Source organism: Hevea brasiliensis, chromosome 10 (assembly GCF_030052815.1).
Source record: "Hevea brasiliensis isolate MT/VB/25A 57/8 chromosome 10, ASM3005281v1, whole genome shotgun sequence".
NCBI lineage: Eukaryota > Viridiplantae > Streptophyta > Magnoliopsida > Malpighiales > Euphorbiaceae > Hevea > Hevea brasiliensis.
In genome coordinates this window covers 23,670,661-23,693,698 of record NC_079502.1, presented here as the reverse complement: position 1 = coordinate 23,693,698, position 23,038 = coordinate 23,670,661, and the positions used below count along the sequence as shown (strand labels likewise).

Here is a 23,038-nt window from a genome sequence, read left to right as displayed (position 1 = left end):
AAACCATAAAGAGAATAAAAAAAGACATGGAAAAACACTAAGGAATAAAGGAATAGAGAAGATAAATAAGCTATGGTGATGATATCTCTGCCGAAAATCTACTGGTGTAGTGAAGAAAAATGGTTGTCGTTGCTACCATCCTTGCTCTTTTCCAAAATCTAAAGTTGTTTTTAAAATTTTCTCTCTCTTTCCCCCTATGGATAAAACTAAGAAAAAGAAGAATATTTATTACCAAAAACTCTGCCTTAATAGGTTAAAATGAGGTACAAAAGGAATTGGAGAAGAATTACACTCAAGATTTATTAAGTTAGCACAATATTTAATTCACACTGGCCCATGTGTTTGCATGCTTCATTTACATGGCCTATATTAACTGTTTAGCACAGTTGGTCTTTAAACTTAGGGGATGCCTAAGTTATAGCATTGGGTTGTGTGATTGTAAAAGATGGTAGTACATAGCTCCACACACGAACTTGTGTTGATGCTTGTGTTTACTTTCTACTTCTTTTCAATCTCTAGAATTAAAAATCACACAGGCTTATGCTTTTGGAACATAAATGGTGTTTTTGTAAAGGTCACATTCACACTACCTAAGGCATGACCTATGTCTACCCCGTGTGACTTTCTGTTTCTTCATTATTTAGAAATTTTTCTACTCTTCTTTCATAGTTTTATGGACTTCAAAATCAACCAATGCTTTTCTAAAACTACTTTGAACACCTTTAAGTGCTACTATAAAAAGCTTGACCTCATATGAGAATGATTTTGACAACCATTAGATTAAGTATTTACACATAGATTCGTACATTCATTATATGCACTTTAATTAATTTTGCACAAATCTTGATATAAATAACTGATTCAATGGTTATTATACTTGTTCTTATATGAGCTCAAGCTTATATTAGATATACCTAAAACCTTTTATACTTGAAATTAAACTAAAAATGGCTAAAACAAAAATAAATGCAAAATCATAAAAATAGAGAAAACTAAGCTAAAATAGAAATAAAAAAGTATAGAATAACTATATACAATGGTAAAATGGATGCAAAACATATACTAAATGTCTATAAAATATAAGTGTATCAATGCAAAAAGAGAAGGGAGAGATGGATCTGCAATCGAGCAGGGGAAGGGGGGAGGTGCTAGGAAGAAGATCAAATTAAATTTTTATTTCTTTGAAATAAATAAATATTTTTTTATTTTTTATATATATTTTTAATTATTTAAGGCCTAATCATACTAAAAAGCCAAACATTTTCATATTTTTTTTTGCCATTTAATCCAATCGTTTCAATTTTGGCATAAAAATACAAACCTTTAAATATTGAAAAAATTTTATCCAAAATTGAATTTGGGAGAAACTGATATGGCACGCCATGTGGTACTTTTTTATTATTAAATAGTAAAGCCCACATGCCATATCATTTAAAATTAAAGGCCAAATGGCAGAATAAATCTAAACTTTTACGTGTATTACCTATTTTGTTCAAAACTTCTAAATTTGGACAATTTAATCATAGCTTTTATCTAAAACTCATTACCAAATCTGAGAATTTTGACTTTTGCCATATGGGATGCCAAGTGACTTAACAAGTCACAATTTTTAAATTTTTTTTATTTTATTCGTTCCTCTCTCTCCCTCATTCTCTCTCTTGCCCTCTCTCTCTCTCTCTCTCTCTCTCTCTCTCTCTCTCTCTCTCTCTCTCTCTCTCTCTCTCTCGTGTATATATACACACACACACATATATAAAATACAAATTCTAGAGTTTGTTTGTGAGACCCGAATAGCTCATCCTTAGTAGTTGATATGCAAGTTAAACTGCAGAAACCCTATAGTCTAATAAGACACACTAAGCTTAATATGCATTTTCCTTTTGGGATGAGGAACTTAGCTGAGGGTGCATCTTTGCAACATGGCACTTGGACTTAGGAGTAAACATGGATGGAAGTCTTTGCATTTTCTCTTCTAAAAGAGTTTAAGAGCAATAAAGCTAAATGTCTTGAACTTTTGAAAATTGTTAGCCATGTTGTTGACTTCAAATAATTCTGCTCAAAAGTACTCTATGCTCGATCATTATTTAATAATCCTATAATTTTTTTCCCATGCTCCTGACATCTTTTATGAGTAGTGCTGATGAGTGTGGAAGTCGATTCATTTAGCAAAAACTCGAGTTAGCAACAACTAATGAGAAAAACATGTTCAAGTGCTTTATATCACTTGCAAAACATTGTTTATTTGTTAAAAAACTTTCTCAACAATTTGTGTGTTTGTTTGTGAGAGAATTTTACTACTTCAAAATTGTTATTTAATGTGTGTGCGTGTGTGTGTGTGTGAGAGAGAGAGAGAGAGATGAACCAAATAAAAAAAATTAAAATTGTAATTTATTAAGCCACTTGGCATCCCATGTGGTAAAAGTCAAAATCCCTAAATTAGATCGTGGGTTTTAGATAAATTTTTTTCAATTTGAAAGTTATGATTAAATTATCAAAAATTATAATTTTTAGATAAAATGAGCCATACAAGTAATGGTTTGGATTTCTTCTGCCATTTGACCTTTAATTTTAAGTGATGTTATATGTGTGCTCCACTATTTAATAATCGAAAATGCCACATGACGTATCATATCAGCTTTCTCTAGATTTAATTTCACAATTGCATAAAATTTTTTCAAGTTTCGAAGGTTTGTATTTTCATGCCAAAATTAAAATAATTGGATTAAATCACAAAAAATAAAAAAAGTTTGACTTTTTAATATGAATAGGCCATTATTTAAATATAAAATTAATATTTTATTTAAAGAATAACCAACTTTACCAAATTTTTTAACAACTTAATTAACACCATTAATTTTTCACTTATTTTATCTATTTTTAAAAGTTAAAGAATTTCTTTATTCTTGAAAAAAAATATATAAGAATTTATTTAACTTTTAGCTAATAATTTAAAGGCTAAATAAACCATTTGCCTTTAATTTATTTGATTTTGCTAAATTTTAAACCAAATATACCAAAATAACCGAATGCCTTCTTAGGAAACTCAAGGAAAAAGACATAAAAAGAGACTCCAATAAGTAACAATTCCTCATACATAAGCCTCGTTAGAGTCTTGTTCAATTACCTGTTTTGCAATGAGAGTGACCTTGTCAGCAATTTTTGAAATCCATTTCACCAAAGATTGAAAAGGAGATATATATATATATATATATATATATATATATATATATCAAAGAAATTTATACAATTAGCCTTTAAAAAGAAATAAACATTTTGTGCCACATTGGTTGGGAATAACGTGTTTGTGCTATATATAAAAATTAGACAAACCTACTCTTCTTGAGCTAGTTTTTGGAATTGAATTAGGCTTGGTCATTTTTTTTATATGGTATTAGAGCTTACCCTACTTCAATGTTAAACCATCTATAGATGTGTTTATCTGCAAATTTAACACGCTAGAAATTTCACACTCTAAATATGTATGTCTGAACATAAGGTGTGTGTATTATCTCACATTAGTTTGAGATGAGATATTTAAGATAGGTTTTGGGGTTGAGTTAAACCTAATCTATTTTTTCTATAAAACAAAAGTGGAACATTTTCACAAATTGAAAAGGTAGGATTTTATATATATATATATATATATATATATATATATATATATATATATATATATATATATATATATATATTCACATTTTGTGTTTGAGACACTAGAAACAATTAATTAATAAAAATATTTTCATTATTTTAGGAAAAACTAACAATTAAGTATTTTTAAAGAAATGACTCACTTTTTATAAACTTAATAAAAAGTGAAACATTATAAATGATTCATATAAATACATATTCATTATTTTATTTTTTATATAAGTGGCTCAATTAGAACTTAAACTCAAGTTTTCACGGCTCTAAAAATGATTTCAATACCACGGAACCTTAACTCAATGGTATCTTCATTAATTTATTCATCACTATTAGTCACCTTTGAGAACTAATAACTACCACCAATAATTAGCGATTGAGAAAAACTATCAATAATTAGTGACGACTATCATAATTTATTATTTTTATATTTTTTTCATATTTAATAATAAAAATACATTTTAAAGTCTTAATATTTTTATAATATTACAAATTAAAATAAAATTAATATTTTTAATATATTACTAAAAATTAGAACATATTTTCTTTGACAACAATCACTTATTCTATCAAAACAAAATAACAAAAATCAATGGGAATTATCCAAATCCCATTGGGGGATTTATTGTCCATAAAATTAAAGATTAAACATCTCTCTTCAGAATATAACATCTCTCTTCAGAATATATCAAATAAGGGATGATAAGGAAAAAGCTTGTCAAGTGTTCTACTCAACTCTATCCATAAAATTAAAGATTAAACATCTTTCTTGAGAATATTTCAAATAGGGGATGATAAGGAAAATGCTTGCCAAGTGTTCTATTCAACTTTTCCACCTTTTTTTTTATTATTATATATGTAAAAAGACGAAAGAGTTGAACTTAGATCTGCATGACAAAATGTATATATAACTACCATTAAACTATGTCCATTGCTTCACTTTTTCACTTATTTGATATATAAGCATTAATGAACTGAAAGGGGTAAAAAATAAATAAATAAAACATGTTTTTAAATGTGGACTCGGCTATGACATTCCATATTTTGTATTGCCCCATACTATTAGCTGTACATGTTGTGCATGAAGGTGACTACTCTTCATAAAAACAAATGCATTGTGGTCCTATATTCGAGTCTTGATCCATTGTTTTCATTTTATTAGGATCCTATCAAGCATTCTTAATTCAAACCACTTCTGTACGAATTAAGTTTCCAATACATTAACCCAATTAAATGAATCTTTTTCTTTTTACTTTAGGATTAAATAAAGTTAATTATTATTTCAAAAAAATAATAATATAGTTAATTATACTTATATAATAATTATCATTTAATTTATTTAAATACACTTTTAAATACTATTAAAATATTAGTTTGAATTACTGTTTACTATGTCATAAGCTCCTCTGACTAGTCAATGGTTGATATGAACCTGTAGACGAGAGATGAGGTCAGTGGCCTTTGGGTAATCACTCCAACACTCAAGTTAGTAACATAGTAACATGTGTTTTAAAGTTATGAATGTAGAGAATATAAGTAATAAAATAAGCTGAGTAAGTGTACCCAAGGTTTGGCGTTGATATGATATATGTAGACCGAGTCAGGTGACAGTTATGAGTAGTTGATGATCATTTGATAAACTATAAGATTTCCAAGACTGCTTGATTGTGTGACCCTCAGATTCTCGACAAGGATAACTCAATTCAAGTATATAGTCCGAGTTATCACTCTGAGATACCTGAGTAATATGATTGTGTTGTGCTAATCTGAGCATTCGAATCACCATTCACTCATGTTGGCTGAGTCATCTCTTGTTTTGACTATTTGACCAAACTATTTGACTCTTTAAATAAGGGATAAATTTCAATAGCTATCCTTGAACTTCAAGGATTCTAATAGAGCCGTCCTTGAACTTAAAAATATAATATAAAACTCTTTAAATTTTGAAATTTTACACTGTAAAATCCTTTTAACTCCTAATAACTAGATTATATGTAACACATTAATATGGACAATCTCAAGCGGCAATAATGTGAACGATTGTTGCTATTTTTGAAGGCAGAGTTCCTGTAATCAGCTGTTATACATCTAGTACTTTAATATTTCATACGGCTAAGATTCTTTTTATAGTTAATCTGTAAAGAAAATCATAGTTTTTTTTTTGCCACTATCATATAGAGGAGAGAGAATTATTCACATCACTGTTATTCTGGATTGCATAAACCAGCTATTGAGGAATAGAAGGATTTTACTGTATAAAATTTTAAAATTTAAGAGGTTTTATGTTATATTTTTAAATTCAAGAACAACTCTATTATAACTTTTAAACCTAAAGGACAACCCTTAAAATTTATTCTTAAATAAGTCAAACGAATTACTTGACTTCTGACCAATTGACCGAGACTTAATATTCTAGACTGGCTATCAACTATTTTGAAACTTTTATGAGTAAAAATATATTAAATTTAAACTAATAATAAATAGTGAATAATTTCAAATAAATATATTTAAAATAGTATATTTTTTTAATAACAGCTCATCAAATTATCTATTAATGGTCAATAACTTAGCAAATCAGGCCTACTCAGATTACATCCTTCAACAATAGTATATAGGGAGCGGATCCAGTGTTTGAGTTCTCTTATTTACCAATACATCGACAAATATAAAAAGAAAATAGCTCTCTCTTACGGCGGATCACACAAGCATTTATATAAAAAATGAAATAGTTAACCAAAAGCTTTATGTTAAGGTGAAAGTCAAAATTTAAAATCTAAATATATGCATACAAGAGATATTTAATTACACTTAGACAATCTAGGATATTTTTGATATGAGAGATTCTTAATTAGAATCAATCCATCACATTATTTATTAACTAAAATTATTAAATCAATCCATATTATTCATGTGTATCTATAATTATATAAATAAAAAAAAATTAAAAATTAAATCACATGTTTAATCATAATTATATCACTATAAAATGATTTTACAGTGATATTGTAGATTGAATTTACCTAAAAAATTCGCTTTAAATATTGTGACTTAAGGTTACCCCATATAGAAATTCTGATGTAGAAGCATCAGTGAGTTCAAGGGAATCAGTTATATTCTGAAGGACAGATAAATAACAGTAATGATGATTAAGAAAGAGGTAGCTGCCTACTTCCTTTCAAACCTTGCCAAAACAAAAGGTGGAAGAACTAAGAAGGACGCAAATTGAAAGGAAAAGAAAGCAAAGTGGTAGACGATTTTGTCTCATACAAAGACAATACGTACATCTTTCTTTGCCTCCCAAGTGATAATATAGCTATATAGCACGAATACAAAGGTAGCATAATAAGGTCGTTCTCAATTTGCTGCCGTTTCTCATCTTGTCTCGTGTCGTGCCCATTTGCAGCCTTTTGACAAAGAGAAAAAAGCATTTCTGTTTTGTCATTGCCTCTTCACCAGGACCACATCTAAAGTAAAAACAAGCCAAACCTATCTCATTGTAGACCCAAACCCTGCCATTTATCTTGTAAGGCACTTCAGTCCACACCCATTTAATCCTCTAAACCACCTGGGACCCAAGCTGTGGCAAATACTGAGTTGTGACCCTTCCATGTGAGCACCAACATATCTTCTTCTCTTTTCATCCCCCAACCACTAGCATGTTCATCTAGTAAGGACTTGACTTCTCTAACAGTCTCTTCACAGAATTGAACACTTAAACAACCAGCGTTCTTCATCCTTTGTGATAGTTTAATGCCAGATTCTAATCTTTCTATTCTTTGGAACCCATCATAACTGATGATATTCTCAATTTTGTGACCAATATCGGATTCATATTCAATCCTTTGGCAACTATCTTTGGGAAGGAAAGTTTCTAAGGCATCAAATGGTATCCATAGATAATTGAAGCAACTAGTAATCCTGGAAGTGAGACTTAGTGCACTTAAATCAGAATCCTCGTCGACGACAACTATAAGACAAGGATTAAGGCCTTTAATGGTACGAAGAAAATCATCTCTTAGAGAAGAGTCTTGGACTCTTCCCTTTTGCTCATCCGACAAATATCGTAGCCAATTTTGGCAGTTTATTACCAAGGCCTCATCGTCCCTAAGGTCAAGCAAAGGAGTCAAGTGATTCAATAATGACTCAAAATGAAAACCAGAGGATTCTTTGCACATAATTTCAGTTGATGTAGAGGAAGAACATCGGTCATCAATCACTTTGAATTCAAATGGCACATCCCTGAACTTAGCGAAATTGCCTAAACGAAGGCCAACTTCTTCAGTTGATACGTTAAGCAAAGGAGGAACTGGTGGCCTACAAGAGGGCACGGTGATTCTAAGTGAAGGTGGCCCTTCTGGCCTTTTAGCCAAAGCATCTATAAGCGTAGGCCACTGCATACAATGAGTGATGCTAAAATCTAAAATATGAACTTTTTGGTAGCCTTCAATTGCCTTAAAAATGGCACCATTTGATGCACAGAACCCAAACCTGTGCCAAGGGATTAGATCAACATACCCGGCAAGCTCAGTCACACTCATTTGCCTCCTTTGGATTGTGCTGCTACCATCAAAATTGGTCGCTGTGGGGCAAACTTTAGATGCCCTAGAGATAAGTGCCCTTAGAAACCAAGAAGTGAGCCTTTGGTTCGGATCACCTGCCAAAGAAGCAACATTATTGAGCACCCACATCACTTGTTGAGCCAAAGTCCCATCGTTGTTCTCTAGGGCACTTGCGCAGTGAAGTAGAAGCTTTTCTATGCATGCTCCATCAAGGCTACCAAGACACCCTTTAAGAGCACCTGAGAGAGAACTTTCAGGATTGTTGAAAAGACGAGAGTTTTGAAGAGGAATTGGCGTAGTAGCGTTTGCTCTTAGTTCAGTTTTCATGGTTGATAGAAAACTCAAAGAGAAAGGAAAATTAAGGAGACAGAACTATTAGGGTTTTTGTTGTTGCTTTAACGTGCATGCAAGTCTGAAACCTTCAAAGAAATTTAAGAGGAAGATGAGAAGGGAGGACTTTTTTGAGTTGTTTATTTGACACGCGTCTAGTATATATTGGTGGATCGGATTGGAGAGCTAGGTTTTATCTGGTCCTAGATTTTAATGCTCCCATGTCCAAGAAATATAAGAGGTCTGCTTCTTGCAAATCTATGCATAGTTTTTGGGTTTTAAAATGATTTTGGGTATTTGGAGAGAGACAGAGAGAGGGGATGGTTTGAGTCTGCTACTTGAACCATATATATAGTGGAGAAAGTAAAGGTCATTGTTCAATAAGCGCCCAGATAGTATCAAGTCAGAATTTGAAAAACTGAGCGTGACTAAAATGACAAGAGTGTAACCGGGTTAGCAGATGTACTCTTCTGAAGTATAGTTTGAATTAATTTGTACCTCTTTTGTTGTTAAGTTTGGATGAATCTTTTATGTGTATGATCTCATATATATAAATGACACGCCGGGAAATCCATAACTTATGATAAAACTCATTTCAAGGTTATGATGGGGCCAGTCCAATGTAACCAACTGGGTTTCTTCACTCATGTCACAAGTGAGGGGATTTAGTTTGAATTTCTATGGATGTTGAAGCTAATATGGTGCTAACCACCCAACCATGATTTTAATCCTATCATGTTAATTACTTTTAAATTCAGTAATTTCTATTAGGTTATAAATTGGAAAATTCTTATCTAGACCCGGTCTAACATGAACTCAAGACAAATATGTGATACCCATATGTGTATTTAATAAGTGGATCTCATCATACATGTTTTGGATCTATGATAGACTCGATGTAGGCAAGAAAAATCCTGTAAATAAAGTCATATGAGAGAATTTCAATCCCATACATGCACATATACATTGATGACTAAAGGCGTTATTCTATTTTCTTCTATTTATATTTTGGTTTTATTTTGGCCTCCTTTGAATAGAAAAGGCACTTCCTGATCTCTCTCATTCCTAATGACAAAAAATGTCTTAGAGGCTTTTTTTCCCTCCTAATATTTTTTTCCCATTACTTAAATTTAAGTATTTCTTCATTCTTTTCATTAATTAATCCCTTGTTTGAAATTTAAATTTTGTAAACATTTAATTCAATTGATTTCTTTTAATCAATTCTAATGTTTAAAATGAAATAATTTAATTCTTTTTAATTTAAAAAAATTATTTTAAAAAAAAAAAGAAAAATTAAATGTAATTGTGTGAAAATTTAATCTCTTGTAAGTGATTTTTATCAAACAAATCAACTCATCATGAAGGTAAAGCATAGGTTAAGAAAGTTGCCTTAGCCGGCTACTCTTTTGTCGAATTTGTTCCCACGGAATGCCACTTAAGACAAATCCTATGATAATTTTGTTTTAATTAATGTAGCTTTTCCATTGAGTTTAGTGATTGATAGCTACCCTTCATTGCCATCCTTTCATATACATGATATATAAATGAGATCAACTTGACTGCTTGTGCCATGTGATGCCACAACTAAAGACAAATTAGGCTTCTTCCCTCCAGGACAAATAGGAGCTATTTCACTAAAATGTCTCTCCGTGTAATCCATAAACACTATAAAATATTTGCCTAAACTTTTCCAGTTTTGTTTCTTCTGCCAAAAATTTTCGCCCCTCATCACAAGCAATTCGTAAATAGGGAGTGCAAATTAGCTTCACATATTGACGTTTCATACACTGTCAGGACAAAGTTGAAGCATTATTTAGAGGGTTGATGAGGGTTCATACAAAAAATGTTGAAGGTATAAATTAATTCTGACCCTTATATGTCACTCTCAACTTTAAAAATCTTTAATGTCACCCTTAACTTTCATAATTTAGTAAATTTAAGAACGTCAAATACATAAATTAATCCTTAATCTTTACTAAAATAAGTTTAGTAACACCCTCAATTAGTTCAATTTCTCCATCAATTTTGATGCTGACTATAATCATCATAAGGTTTATTTAATTGTATTTTTTAAAAATTTGGGATGTGAGTGATACTATAGCCACTAAAGCAATACCCGAAGGTGAATAACAAGTAACTAAGTAACAGGTAATGAAACCCGCAAGGAACTTGAACATGATGCTCTGACTCTTGGACAACATTTCCTCACCCAAGCATATCCTTGGATGCGTGGATCACATTAAAATATAAGGATCTCGAGATAATCGCTGTAGTCAAAGTCATAACATCCTAAGGCAGACAAAGTGGATTCTCAGTCCCATCCAATCACAAACACCTAATCCTAATAAGAATTTACACTAAATCCTACAAGTCTATCAGATATGTATGTGAACCTGATTAATCCTCTTCATCTATAAATCCAACTCTATTACTGACTTAAGCATTAAAGTAGTGGTTAACTAACCTACCCGGTTATTTTGTAGATGCAATACCTAAAACCATCATCTTATACCCACAGAAGAAGAAGAGAATAACATCAGTGAGATGAGAATTTATTAAAGGTTAGCAAATGTCAATGATTAAAATATGCTTTTCGAAAAAAAAATGTTATGTGTAATAATTCTGATTTGAACCATCATGGATCTTGGTAACTATTCGATAAAATTATTTGATCCTGCAAAGCTGTAAGGCCTTGCTACATATGAAGACATGTCCCTGTCAATTCGCAAGACAATCCAATGAAAACCCTGTGATTTGGATATGGTACATTCCTTTACAGGTTAAAGGACGCTTTACCCTGTTGGTGCTAGAGTCTTGTATCCATGATTCACACAGTGACTATAGCAATTTCCGCTTATATATAACCTCAACATCTTCGTAGCCTTTTTTTTTTTTTTTTTTTTTAAAAAAACTTATATAATTTTTCATTAAAATTATTTTTTAAAAAAATATTTTAATAACTTTCTTTTTTTATAAGAAAAAGTTATTTTCCTTAAAAGTACATTTGATCAGAAATCAATTTTCCCAAATGTTCAAATGTTAAAAAATGTGAAATTTTCACAAAATAAATGAAACCGTAGTTTATGTTTGTAATTAAATTAATTTGGACTAATATATGCTTATCAATAAAAATAAATAAATAAGGACCAATACAACTTCAATGCAAAACGAAATGACTGCGCATGGGAGCTAGCAATACTCTAGTCTTTGTGGATATATAAAAAAAATTATTGCTTTAATGTTGTCATTAAACATTGGTTTTCATTGTGATTATTAAATTTTAATTTATCATAATTAATAAGTTTTAATTTTTTTTTACAATGATTGTTCTTTCAAATATATTTAGGAGAGATTTCACCTAAAGCTTCAACGGAAATCTAAAATTACATACAAGTCAACATGTATGGGGTGTTTCAAATTTCAATATTGCCTTTTATCTTTAAGTTATTATTTATGCACTCAGGGTATCACGTAATATAATATAACACAGCATAATCAATCATATAATAAAATAAATGATATGATGTGATGTAATGTAATTATCATTTTAATTTTATATTTAATTGTAAAAATTAACATGTATATAAATTAATGTAATTATAATATTATTTTAAATATTTAATTTATTTATGGTAATAATAATAAGGGACTGATGGCAATGATTGTTGATGGGTGATGGTCGGATAATGGTAGCAGTACATAATGGTGACCAAATAGTATTGTTGGTGGTGGTCATAGATAATTATGGTAATGGTGGCAATGGGGTGGTGGTCGCTTGCTAGGGTGGTGATAGCAATAGTGATGGCTAACTAGTGATATTGGTCATTGGAGGTAATACTAACGGTCGCTAGATGGTGATATTGCAGAGAAAATATATCGGATCTAACTCTATCTTAAAAAAATTAGTCCAAAAGGAAGAGATTTATCTAAATTTTATATATAATATAAACACCTTATCTCAAATCAATATGAGACAAAGCACCCCCTTTATGCCCAATCATAAACATCTGGACCAAGTGGCTCAACATTATATTAGGGTAGATCTTAGGGATGTACAAAGAAGCCGCCAAACCAATTAACCCAACCAACCCAAATAAATCTAAACCAAAATTAGTACTTTTAAATATTTAAATATTGGTTATGGTTTGAAAATAATTGTAAACCGAATTTTCGGTTTGGGTTTCGGGTTGACATAGTAAAAACTGAACCCAAACCAAATATATATATATACACACATGTGAGTAACTTTATTTTATTTTTTATTCTTATTTATTTTTACTAAATAATACATCTTAAGTTAATGTTTTGTTTTTCAATTAATGTATGATAATATGTTTATGAAAAAAATTTAATAATAGTTAAATTATAAAAGTCTAAAAAGTATTAAAATAAGTAAAAATCGCTCAAACTGAATCCAATCCGATTAATGTGAAAATCGAACATTTGTGGTTTTGTAATTTAATTTGTTAGTGTCTGTTTGAATACTATTAAAATCAACTTTTTTGGTTTGGTTTAGCAAAATGTATTGAACCCACCCAAACTGACCCATGTACACTCCTAGTAAGTCTGATACCTTGTAGAGAAAATGGACCTAATTTAACTCTATCCCAAAAGCTAGTACAAAAAGAGAAGGTTTACTCAAGTTTTATTTATAGCACAAATACTTTATCTCAAATCAACGTGAAACAATAAATACTAACGGTGGATGTCGAGTGTTGATGGGATAATTACTGCTAATGAGTTGTGATTGTAATAAAAATCAAAACAAATAAGATTTTATGTAATTTTATATATAATTATTATTAAACTGGTCAAAGATTACATAATATAATTATTATTTTATTACATTAAATTTTATTATGCTAGTCAATAAATAACATATCAATATAATCTAAGTATTTCTTCCTCTTAATACATTTTTCTTTATTTGTTAAATATAGATATAATTTTAATAGCATTGAAATAATTTTTAAGATTATGAAAAAAATTATAGTTGATTAAAGAAAAAATGGAGATATTATAACATAGAATAAGATATAGATAAAAAATAAATGGAAGATTATCAATTTGACCCCTTGTACTTTTTTCAGATGTTCGAATAAATTTAATATCTATATATTTTTTTTATCCAAATTGATATAGAGTTTTCATTTAATCTCGAATAGGTTTTGCAATTGTCAAGAAATAACAATTGAGAAACTTGTGTCAGTTTTTCCATGACTTTACATTTTCTAAGATGCAGAACTCTCACTTGCTCGCCGCTATCGATGAATCCACCATGGACGATAGCGCTAAACCCAAAGCCACCAAGCCCTGCCACAAACACACCAGCAACGTTGGACAGGGTATAACTCAGTCTTACAACTAGTTTAAGGAGAAAAATTGCCTAAATCCTTATAAGGATAAGGGCGCATTCTCTACATACCTAATCAATGTGAGCTACTTAACACATCACTTAGCTCACTCTAAAAGTTGGTTTAAAAAAAAGAATTGCTTAAGTCCTTATAAGAGATACACTACCCACATGCCTAATTAACGTGAGGTACTTAACACAACACCTCATGCTCAAGGCTAACACTTAGAGCTTGAAAACACTTATGAAACAATATAAATATAAATACTGTAATATTTGGAAAATACATTGAATTAGAATTTGAGAGTTCTGGGTGATTGTATTTTGTTCTTTTTATTATAATGGATTTTTTCTTTTATTTTACCCATGAACATAGACTTTATAGTCAAACTGTGTAAATTTTATGTTATTCTTTTTCTCTTTTCTTATACTGTGTGATTGTGTAATTATGTGTGTACCTTAAATTTGTGTGCATGCTATAACAATGGACGTGGTTCTCATTTTCGACGGAATAACTAAAGGAGAAAAGGAAGAGGGAAAGGATGAATCATATCACACTTCTATTTCACAAATATGGCTGCATATCAAACCCAAATTATGAAGATGAAGGAGAGCTTCATTTCTTTAGTAGTGGGAGGCATGCAATTTCTTCTTCGAAGAGCAGTTTCCTGTTCTTCAAATTTTTCAAATTTTTACAGATACCTCTCCAATTGTCCATAAGAGGAGAGAGACCCACGAAGCAGTAATGATTGAGACCAGTTCTATGAGACCAGGAAATTGGATATGAAGGTTGAGTTGCCAACACCGCCTGTGGGAAAAAAATAACTGTTCGAATTTTAACAGAGAAAAAACATGGAGATAGATATTAATAATGAGAAAATAAAATGAGAAATATGAGGTTTCAAAAATAATAAAATTAAGAAATAAATGAATTAATAAATGGTGACAATAAAAATTTTTCGATAACATTTTTAAATTTATAAAATTTTATATTCAAATTTTAATTAAAATTAAATAAAAGAAAAATGTGGCAATGATCATGTCAAACCTTAAATCTATTTTTGCCAATTGACCATGAATTATATTAAGCTTCGTTGCATCCTAGATAGCTAAATTTGTTCTTATTTTAAGAGATGGCCACAGCATCCATATCTTCATTAAACCCTAAATAAGTAGATACTTCCTTGAAGAAAACTTGCCCATTTTGGAGTGGGAGACATCATATATTATATTATATTATATTATATTATATTATATTATATTATATTATATTATATTATATTAACCAAGTTCAAGGATTAAGATCAGCTATAATCACCATAATAACACTAAAGGAACATGTGTTTATTCATATCCTACTGTAAATTCCAAATGGATGGCAAACATGAAAAAGAACAAAAACCCTTGAACTCTCTTTTGTTTTATTTTCTACAATAATTATTGTTATTATTATTATTGCTGACTTGATTCCAAATACAAACTTGATTAACAAAGCATAGTGGTTTTCACCCAAATTTTGCCTCTATTATCATAATAATTTTCAGTCTTTGTGATTGCTGTGATGTAATCAGAGGAGAAGAAAAAACAAAAAAGAAAAGCCGAAATGTATTTGTACACCATCATCATTTCATAAACGAGCTCATTTTCAAGTCAAAGCCACAGAAAATGCCACGATCTATAGGGTATGCATCGATTTCTATTCGTTTTAATAATTGAATAAATTAAAATTTTTAATAAATTAAAATTTTTAATAGATTAAATTGAATTTAATTAAATTAAAAATTAAATTAAATTAAATTGAATTAAATAAATTAAAATTTTAATAAATAAAGTCAAATCAAATTGAATTAGAGAGAAATCAAATCGAATTGACTCGAATCAATTTAATTTGATTTAATTCTATTCAAATTATCGATTTAAGCTTTATCTTATTTTTTAAATTTATTTTGGACTCATTTTAAATCTAATTTAAATTATATTTTATATTTTCAACTGCAATTTGAATCTTAATAACAAGTAATTTAAAATAACCTATTTGGTTTATTTCTATCAATTTTTTAAAAAAAATTAAACTAATAGAATAGGCTGAATTTCTTAAAATCAATGATTAAACTAAATTAAATTATAAAAAAATTAAATTAAAATTTTAAATTAAATCAATTCAGTAAATTTTTTTCCGGTTTAATCCAATTCTGCTGACCCCTAACAATCCATGCTCTAAAAGAGCTTATTGCTTTGAATAAGCAAATTTGTTATTATAAATAAGCAAATTTGTTATTATAACTTAAATATAAAGATTTAAATTGACAGCTATGAGTTGAATTGATACGTGGGGTTGATCCCATTTTAAAAATCAGAATTTAGTTGAATCATGAAATCGGACCATAAAAATTAAGTACAACTTAAATTCAGTACAAATGGTTTATTTTTGACAAAATTGAAATGATAATTACGCGAAAATCAATCTGACTATTTCTGAGAGAGTAGAAAATTAAATTTAATATAATATTTAAAAGTAAATTCCTGATATCACCTTAACATAATAAATTAATTAATTAAAATTAAAATAAACTTTAAATTTATAGAAAAAATGGACCGATTTTAACTCCATCCCAAAAATTAATTTAAATGGAGAAAGTTTGCTCAAGTCTTGTATGTAGACTAAACACTTTATCTCAAACTAATGTGAGACAATATACCTCCCTCACACCCATGTATAAACATTTTGAGTATGAAGTTTGTAGGTAAACATATTTGTAGGTGGTCCAACATTAAAGTAGGGTAAACTTTAATATTAAGCAAAGAAAATAGACTAGATCTAATTTTACTCAAATTATAGCTTAAGGGAAAGAGGTTTACTCAAATTTTATATGAATTAAACACTTTATTTCAAATCAATATGAGAGAAGAAAACTTAATCAATGAATATATTTAGGCTGGCGAAGGTTCAGGTCCAAGGAAGAGAGGCAAAATAAATTGGATGATGTCATGGCCCATTTTTGCATATATCGATTTTGATGGGTTTAATTACGATTCTTGTCACGACCCAACCTATGGGCCGAACCGGCACTAGGACCTGGGCCAGTCTAAAGCTCCCGAGGCCCGTAGTGAGCCTAATTATTCTTCAACCCAATCCTAAGGCCCATTTGGGCCCAATTTCAAGAATTCAACTGGACAGAGTCCGCCCATAAAATTGACTATTCAACGGGGTGTTTTTGACTCGCTCGACCTGTAAACACAATAGATAATAAATTGAGGAGCTCAGCTCACCCTCCACATGCTCATAATATCATAAATCCAATTGGAGTTCAGCTCCCTCATCCAATCCAGTCATGCATGCAATTAATAATCTTACAAATTCAACACCATATTATATTACAAATCCAAATTAATTAAAATACTCTTAACACATACGGAGTTTAAAATTTAACCCAATTGTACAAAATACATTAGATACTACTAATTGACCTGCGAAGAAGAAGAGCAGGTTAGTCACAACAAATAATCCTCCGGTAGCCTAGAAAAATAGATAAACAGGAGTGAGCATTCGACTCAGAGAGTAAAATACTAATTTTAACCACAATTTCTATAGCTATCTAAAGTTAATATATCCTAAGGAATGGAATACAACATCATCATAAATTTCATACAAACCACATCATAATAATAAAAATGCAATTTGGAGCACTCACATACCCAACACTGTTCAAACAGTACATATATGGGAGTTGATCCCCTATATAGCTCTCTTAAACCAACCTCTGCTAGCGAGTGTCTCTCAAGCCGGATTTTCATTTAATAAACTAAACGCGGGGGGCTAGCGAGTGTCTCTCAAGCCGTGCATACCCCGACTTATCCATAAAGGACCGGGTCCCAGCGAGTGTCTCTCAAACCATGTCTACCCGTCCTGTCCATATCCAATACCATACCACACGCACACCAACGCATGCACACTGCTCCAAAATACCACAAATAACATCCATAGCACTTCATCAATTATAAATGCAATATAAAACGTGCCTAGTGTTTAACTACATAGATACATATTTATAAGTGATGCATGGGCATGCTTGAACATATAATAATATCGAAATTATAATTAAAATTAATATTTTACTCACAGACTTAAACCGAGGTAACTGTGACGGCTGAGCGGAGGAGGAAGGCTGTCCCGGCTCATCTGACAAATTTCATTACAATTATTTGATATATTTGACTCAATACAAGTTTGAAAAAGACCAAAGACACCATAAGTTGTGCCAAAAATCCGACAGAATCTCCCCTATACCTAGGACCTACCCAACCTGCAAAGTAATTCAAATCACACTTCTTATTTCCATATCTCATCAACAACACATAGCCCCTCCTGGGGCCTTCAATCCAAGCAAAATCTCACAAAATCAAAACTTACGTTTTTGCCTTTAGAACTACTATTATGTAAAAATTTCTTAAACGAGCTCTAAAATTTCTAAAATTTTGCCTCGCGGTCCTTAATAGGGTTATAAGACTATTGCAAAAAGAATTATAATTTTATAATCACCCACGAATATTTTATGAATTTTTATTCTAAATCAGTATTAGCCGAAAATAAACAACATGGAGTTCGGGTTTACCTATGCCAAATTTGACACCTGGAACGCGTCCGGAACGTTTGAAAATACTAGGATTGACTATAATATCGATTACATTCTGAGGCGGGCTGCCGGGCAGCCGGATCTGACTGAAAATATGGTCCCAACGTCGGTAAACTATCTTTAATCTGATTGCACCCAAATTAAGTCGAAAATTTGTTAATAATTATTATAAAATTATTTTTGATTTTTGAAAATCGAAAAAGTTCAAAAATTTTATCAAGCGATCTGGACCGTCCGATTATTGCCTTTTTCAAATGTTGTTCGATCGGAGCGGGGCTGGTCCCTTCTCGAAGATTTCATCGTCCTGAGTCCAACGGTGGTCTCGGATCATTAATCCAACGGTCGGATTGGCCAAAAATTGCCCGAAAAGATGCTGGACCCATTTCTCTCTCTCTATTTTTATTTCTCACGGGAAACTTCCATTAAAATCGGTGGGGAAGAGCTGAAACTTTTCCCTTGGATTGAAACATTTTAACTAGGCAAAATGACAAAGTGGACATTGACCAGGATGCTGGAAAGGTGTTAACTTCACATCCTTTCCTTCCTTGTTGCTTGCCGTTTCTTGGGCTATGTGGTGATCGTCTGACGTTCAGGGAGCTTGCTGGAGGACGCTGGAGTTGCTTGGGGCCCTTACCGGCCACTGGTTCTTGCCGGACAAAACTAGTGGAGCTACAAGCTCCTCGGGGAAGAGACGAGTTAAAGGACCCATTTCTTGGGTCTGTTCTTCGTGGTTCCAAACTTAAACTTTTTTTTTCTTTTTTTTTTTTTTTATTTGTTGTTGACAGAGGGAAGAGTTCTTGATTAAAGAAAATTTACATGCTGATGTCCTCTCTCCTATTTATATTACATATATACTATTATAACTATTATTAATTTTCCAAGTAAAACATATTTACTATTCTTTTAAAATAATATATTGCTAACTTATACTTAGAGCTAGATTATACTATAAATTATTTACTTACAATTTAATCTATCCTATTTTATTGGTAATGATATATTAATGTAAATTAGAAAATCATTTAATCTAAATTAATTAAATTATCAACTAGTTAACTAAAATAAAACATTAAAATTTTTAATAGAAATTTTAGAATCTATATTATCATTTATTATTGCTTATGTTATTTTATTAATATAAAATATTACTTATTTAATATAAATGCATAAATTGTTATTTATAACACACACACATATATATATATATATAATTAAAATTATTTATAAATTAGAGGTGATCTATTTAAAACAATACATATATATAAAATATTCCCATAATATAACTATTGATTTCATCACATACTTTAAATAACTAAATTATAATTAAGTCACATAATTTAAATAACTAAATTATAATTAAAGTATTTTAAATAAAACCAAATATATGAGTATTTAAAATTCAGGTCATTACAATTTTAGTTTTATTTTATTTTGATTTAAAAATAAAAATATAAAAATTATTTCAAAAAAATGTCATGATTTAATTAATTCAATAAATTTTCAATCTTTTTTATTATATATTAAAATCATAATTAATCCAAAATTTATTTCATTAGATAATTTGTTCAAAAACTTTTTAATTACGTTATGAATATAATTAATTAAAATTTTACTTTCTTAAATAATTGAATCATATTTAAAATTAAATTAATTAAAAAATTATTTCCCTATGTAGCATGGTAATATTTCCTTAATTTATTTTTAATTATAATTGGTAATATTTCCTTAATTTATTTTTAATTATAATTAGTCAAAATGTTTTCCTTAATTATTATATAATTAAATTAATAAAAATTTCCTTCAATAATTTGATTAATTTTTGTCTTTATAAAAATAAAATTTATTTTATTAATTAAAAATAAAATAAAAAATTACAAATCAATATATTATAGTTTTACGTATAGAAAACTAACTTCAGCCCCCTCCCTACGCCTCGATTCAAAGCCTTATGCTCTCCTTGGCTTATTAGGATTTTGTCGTGGATTCTCACCTCACGCCTACTAACTAGTCACATTGCCTGTCCACATTTGCATGCATGGATGCCTCCTCCACGAGATACATGTATAAAATAAAATTGATGCTGCCCTTTCAAAATGCCACAATTAATTGCATAGGTCTAGGCATTTTTGTTCCCAGTTCTATATGGCAGGAGATATGGTCTCAATAGGGAGGAGACTTGCTGGGTTTTTCGTGTGGGTATAGCTGAGTGTTTTGCTGCTCTTTACGGCCTCTACTTTATTTAGGATTACGGCTTTTCTCATTTTCATGGAATAGGATACCAATATTCTCATAGAGGCTATTAACTACTCTGCACATGGTTTAGCTCCAGTTCAACTTATTGTGGACGACGTACTTTATATAAGCTCCACCTTTCTTTTGTTCCTTTTATTTCTGTAGAACCTTATAATAAGGTAACAAACCATTCGGCTAAATGGGCTTTATCTTAAGAAGCTGACACTGTTATTATGGAGTATGTCACTCGCCCACTCTTCCCTTTTGTATGACCGGTAGAAAATTTCCAATTTAATCCAAATTCCCTCAGTTTTTCTTCTTCATCATCATCATCATCAACCGTTGATTGCCAATCACTAGTCATTCATATAGTCAGGAGTGAAGGTAAGGGTTTTAAATAGATATAATAAATTTTAACTTTCTATTAATTAGCCTTCTTCAATTTTTTTTATTGGTGTATGATAATTTATAACTTATTTATTATAAATTAAATCAAAAGAGTACAAAAATTCTTAAAAAATTAATTATTTAAACTTTTATATTGTAACGCCCTCATATTGGATACTCCTATACAGTCTACTATTCCGGCGCCTGATGTTTGCCCGGACAGTCAAGACGTCTGGAGCTATATCTGTGACATCCAGAAAAGTCATAGATAAAATAAAATAACAATTATAAGAAGAAAAAAATAAATAAAAAAAAAAAAGCATAAAAAGTTAAATGAGCCGAGGGTCACAGCGACGGGTGACCTTCTCGGGAAGTGACTGTGAGATCAGTCCTAACCCTAATTTTGAACGGGCAATTGTAACGCCGCAGTCCTAAGGACTATCGCGAACCTAGTGGAAAAGAAAAAATCAAGAAAAATAGCTGATAAGTAGGTCAAATAATTAGGTCAGGGCTCCAGAAAAAATATCAAATTACTTGCAAACCGGATCAAACCAGCGATGGGCAAATTGGTCAATTCACCCCTAGAGGTGACTCATGACCTAACTGTCCAATAAAATTTGAGAAATGAAAATTGTGAAATATAGAATTAAATTGAAGAAGTTATGGAAAAACAAAAGAAAAGAAATGAAAATTTAAAATAATTTATGACATCACCCTAATGACCTAAGCATGAGGTCATAATTAATTTCAATTTAATTAATTATTTGACCAAGTCAATTTATGAGATAAATACACATAAAAATAACAAATTAAAAGAAAAATCATTTTTGGTCTTCTTCTCCAATGTATGCCGCCACTCTTCTCTCCCATTTCTCTCTCTCTCAACTTCCATGAAAGCTTAAATTTAGGCTTTCAAAACCCTAAAAAGTTCCATAAATTCTCTAATTTTCTTACTTAGATATTTGTCTTGCATCTTGGAAAGAAGATTGAGAGAAAGAAATTGAAGAAAGGTAAGGGATTTAAGAAGTTTAAAATTCTTCAAGTGAGGTAAGTAATTTAATCTTCTTCTTTAGTGAAAATTTATTGAAATTAAGTTAGCTTTGATGGAATTACATGAAGCAAAATTGAAAAATTTGCATGATTGGGGGGAGGGAGAAATTTCTGTTGGCTTGGCACTTGAGGGGAATTGAAGTGTTCTAATATAATTAAATGTGTAATTATGCTTAAGGGACTAAGGATAAGTGATTGGTATGTTTAGATTTCATGAAATGTGGCAAATACAAAATTAGGGTTCTTGACCCTTAGGGTTTGGGGAGAAAATTTTAAGAAATTGGTAAATTGATGTACTTTGACCTAAATGAGGTTTAAAATGGTCAATTGAGACCAATTGAGATGTGTTGGAGTGATTAAATTTGCAATGGAATTCGGATTGGTGAGGGGTCATTACTGGACAGCCTGACCTAGGTGCCTTTGAGGGACCAAAACTATAATTCTGTCAACCCAATTGGTATGAGGCCAATTAGAGATGAAAATAGACACATAATAACACATTTTTCATGCAGAAACTATGCCCATAAAGTGACTCTAAGTTAGTGAATAATTAGGTCAAACTCGGAATTGGCACATTGCCACTGTACAGAAATGACCAAATAAACAGTTTTTGTTCATTTGACCATAAGTTGATGTAGGAAGGTCCAAATGACCTGATTTTTGAACCATTAGAAGCTATGACATAGCACTACAACTTTCATGAAGAACACCAATCAAAATTCTGCCCATAACCAAGTCATTTTGCCACTCAAAGTTGGTTGCCCAAAACTGCCAGAACCAAAAATCTGCCCAGAATTCTGGGTAGATACTAATCTGGCCAGCCTTAGGAAAATGGCCATAACTTGAGG

General features: G+C 30.5%; 1 protein-coding gene across 1 annotated transcript; it reads right to left on the bottom strand.

Annotated features, from left to right (window-relative positions):
• Positions 1-6,735: 6,735 nt before the first annotated feature.
• On the bottom strand, positions 6,736-8,977 carry LOC110660539 (scarecrow-like protein 32). The gene has a single exon (XM_021818885.2). The coding sequence runs from the start codon at positions 8,529-8,531 to the stop codon at positions 7,194-7,196; it is 1,338 nt and encodes a 445-aa protein (XP_021674577.1). The 5' UTR covers positions 8,532-8,977; the 3' UTR covers positions 6,736-7,193.
• Positions 8,978-23,038: the final 14,061 nt, after the last annotated feature.